Raw genomic sequence first — 3621 nt, 5'->3', positions numbered from 1 at the left:
AAAAGCCCGAGGTCCCAAGGACACGGAGAGGTTGGGAGTTTGAGAAGCTGTTAGGAACTTTGACAGTCCCCGAGGACGGATCCACTCCGAGATTTTTCCGAAGAAGAGGACTAAGGATTCCAGCTCCAGGGAACAGCGAAACTTCCGAGACCTCCACGGCGGGTGAGGAGACGAACTTTCTCCTCCCGGGATTTTTGGTGTGTGTGACGAACCTCGAACCTACGGACAATTCGACGAACTGTCTTGGACGGACGCCTATCGAAGATCCGACAAGTGTAACTCATTGTAAGCATGTTTTTTAATCCAAATAAACGCGTTAACTGTGGAAATACGGTCTCTGTGTGAGTCTTTGCGTCCAGCAAACCGCGACCCCCATACGGAAAAGGCTTTCTCGTGTCATCCTGACAGATCACGGGTAAAGCGACGTAACGTAACTTTTCGTCCCCTTTTGGACTCCCTTCCTAAAACCCCACATCTACACTTTTTGCAAATTTATTGCATATTCAACGGATACTTTTGTCAATTGACTTTAATATTCTTTACCTAATGATAATTTAATTTCTGTAACGTTATGTAAACTTTGTCCATGTCATGTCATTCATTAAATATGTTACAATTGGTTTTCTAATTCTAAGCCATACATAATAGTGTTTCGAAGACCGTCTTTTCTACTCCTTATATAAAGGCGTTTAATTTATATTATACTTTATATATAAAAATCCCATCGATCTCAGTATATTTATTACTGTAAATTTTATACTCATTTTAACGAAGTAAATGCTTTGATAATTTAGAAATTGGCATTTCCGTGTGTAAACAAACAACTCGCCCAGTTATACATTGTCAATAAGTTAGCCATTTTCTTTTTTTGTAATACCAACATCCACATACGAACACCTGTCATTCTGATGAGCCGTTTACCTTGTGACGGTGATGTGACGTTCACTGATTCTAATGAAAATTAGGAGTCTTCGATTGCAGAAATGATTCTCGGCAAAGTTAATTAAAACCTTCAAAAATTTACATAATTATGAAAAGTAAATTTCAAAAAATCTATGGTATTGATATGTTTTACATCCATTAGCTAAAATTATATTAATCGTGATTAAAAATGTGGTATTACAATAAAAAACAGTGATTACATATTCGTCAATTTATAGAATTTTGTGGTGTCAGTAAAACTCATTCGTAGTTATTTTGTCATTTTTAATAAGAAAAAAATCAACTTGAACGGCCCATCGAAAAGTACTGAGACTTTTAGTGTGGTCTACCTGCGGATAAAATTGAAACCTCTGATGTAGAATAATACTATCATCCAAAGACAATTAAATTTCAAATTATAACTAAACCAGTTTAATACAATAAATTTATCCCCACCACACAAAAACCATTATTGTAGAGCAGAGAAACAAATAGTTTTGCTCTACACTAAAATACTTTTTTTCGCTTGGGATAATTGATAAATAGGACGGTAAAAAGTTATGAGTAACGTATTTCACTAAAGGAAACACTTCGCTAAATGCTCGAGTTGCTGAATCCATCCACTCTGTAAACTCGTCACAAAAAATATATGCGAAACATCTCTTCTGTACCATTTTCAGTTCACAATATTTCAGTTTTTCCAATTGCTCTTTGATAGTCGTATAACCAGTTTTACCTTTATAAATATAAACAGGAAAAGCATTGACTTTCTCACCATGAAATAGTGTGAGCCTGTATACATCACAGTAGTCCATGAAATGTTTAGTTCCGAACGAATATACTGTAATATCTTTCTAAAAGATTATGCACTTGTTTTGTTCGTCCGGTATATTAATTTTGTGGAATACATCTTCTATTTCCTTTATCGAATCTGGCTTGTGATAAAGTATAGGTTTGAATCCACGTAGAGTGAACAAATGATTAAAAATATTAAAACCTGGAATGTTTGGAAACATTGATATTTGTATTTCGATTTTGTCGGTTGAGTACTTAGAAACCTTTTTCCTGCACGTTATAACAGAGTTTCCTGGAACTAAAAATGTGATTGTTATTAACAATTAATAATAATTTCAAATTTGCATGGTACAGCTACTTACGATGCAATAAAAACTTAAAGTACATACCCTTAGGACTTGGAATAGACGCAAGTGTAGTTTCTCCGGATTCATTAAGATCATATGCAGATGGAGTCGTAGGTTTGGGTTCATGTCCTAAAACGAACCAATTGTATTGAAAATTGTCGTCGAAACCAACGTAGGGACGTAGATCTTCCGATTCGTTGATTGCAGTGATTATTACATTGAAAGGAATTTTCTGTTTAAATAAATCAGAATATTTACAGCAAATGTAAATTTACTTACGTAATGTGATTAATGAAAACTTATTTTACTGCAATTCAATTATTCTAAAAGTATTGTATAAATGTATTGACGTTAATGTTTATAAAAACTTTTCAGATCCTTTTAAACTATGAACTTTTCTACAAATAAATATACAATAAATCTGCTTAACTGATCGAATTTTTTAAATTTAAAATTAAAATTTCAACAAATACGAAATTAAAACAATAGTCAATTATCGCCGTTTCATTAAACATTTTTAAAATCAGAAACATAATTACAACTTTAAATAACATATGAGGATGTCGTAAAACTTATATTGGTGCCAAAAAACTATATTTTTACGCCATTTGCGTAAAAAACATAAAAACTTACATCCTTAAACTGACAGTCTAAATCGTCTATTAAAAGCTACACATCGTTATCTTATTGATGAAATTGAAGTTTAATGAAGACAAATGAAAAAACACCTGACGTAGAGAAAGGAACTCTAAGGAAAGACACAGCACTAAATCCATTGATGACTGAAAAATCTACAAATTCAGAAAGAGATTCAGAAAGAGAGAACTCACAATTTTATGCACAAATCATACAAACTCTACCAAAAACAGAAAGTACAATTCGCCATTTCCGTAATTAATATTTTCTAAACTGAATTCCGTAACTTAGAAATGTTAATCGAATATGGAATTTTGAGCGTTTGTAGCAATTACATAATCATAGCATTTAATCAAAAGAATAATGTTACAATAATTACCCTTATGATCATTGTTACTCGGTGATACATCATGTTTACGCTGATATCTTTGCATTTGGTACACACTCGGCTGCATAAATCTAATTCTGCATCTTTCAAGTATTCAAGTATATTGATTATTATTATAAAAATATTCTAAAAAGAATCGATGGAGTCAGATAATCTATTTTTTTATTATTATTACCGTACTGTACTAATCTTTAGTACACGGAAAACTACTAGTTTTCCATTCGTTTCTGACCTTTGGAGGCTTAATAAGTCCCGAGTCCGTAGACTGGTATAAAAAATTAAAAAAGGTAAACAGGTTAACAAAGAAAATATAATTTTATTTCTATATAAATATATACTTCACCCCAAATGCATTTCGCCTGTCAAGGCCTCTTCAGTAGGGTTTCTGATGACTAGAGTGTACAATAGGAACAGCAGAAGGTATCTCAGACGACACATTTTTTTCCGTCGTAGACACAGAAGAAGACACATCTTTCTCACTGACACCATCGCGTTTACAATCTTTAAGAAACACAAACTCTTCCCAGCATTCCG

At 32.9% G+C, this 3621-nt stretch overlaps 1 protein-coding gene across 1 annotated transcript; it reads right to left on the bottom strand.

The window, feature by feature from the left end:
* Window positions 1-1653: 1653 nt before the first annotated feature.
* LOC111612898 lies at window positions 1654-3111 on the bottom strand. Its single transcript, XM_023354186.1, has 3 exons — window positions 3079-3111; window positions 2106-2295; window positions 1654-2014 (listed from the first exon to the last, which is right to left on the bottom strand). The coding sequence occupies exons 1-3, from the start codon at window positions 3109-3111 to the stop codon at window positions 1776-1778; spliced, it is 462 nt and encodes a 153-aa protein (XP_023209954.1). The 3' UTR covers window positions 1654-1775.
* Between the last annotated feature and the right edge of the window lie 510 nt (window positions 3112-3621).

This window comes from Centruroides sculpturatus, unplaced genomic scaffold, assembly GCF_000671375.1.
Source record: "Centruroides sculpturatus isolate CEXI.00-Female unplaced genomic scaffold, Cexi_2.0 scaffold1721, whole genome shotgun sequence".
Lineage (NCBI taxonomy): Eukaryota > Metazoa > Arthropoda > Arachnida > Scorpiones > Buthidae > Centruroides > Centruroides sculpturatus.
The sequence above is the reverse complement of the archived record's forward strand: the minus strand, read 5'-3'. Positions and strand labels throughout refer to the sequence as shown.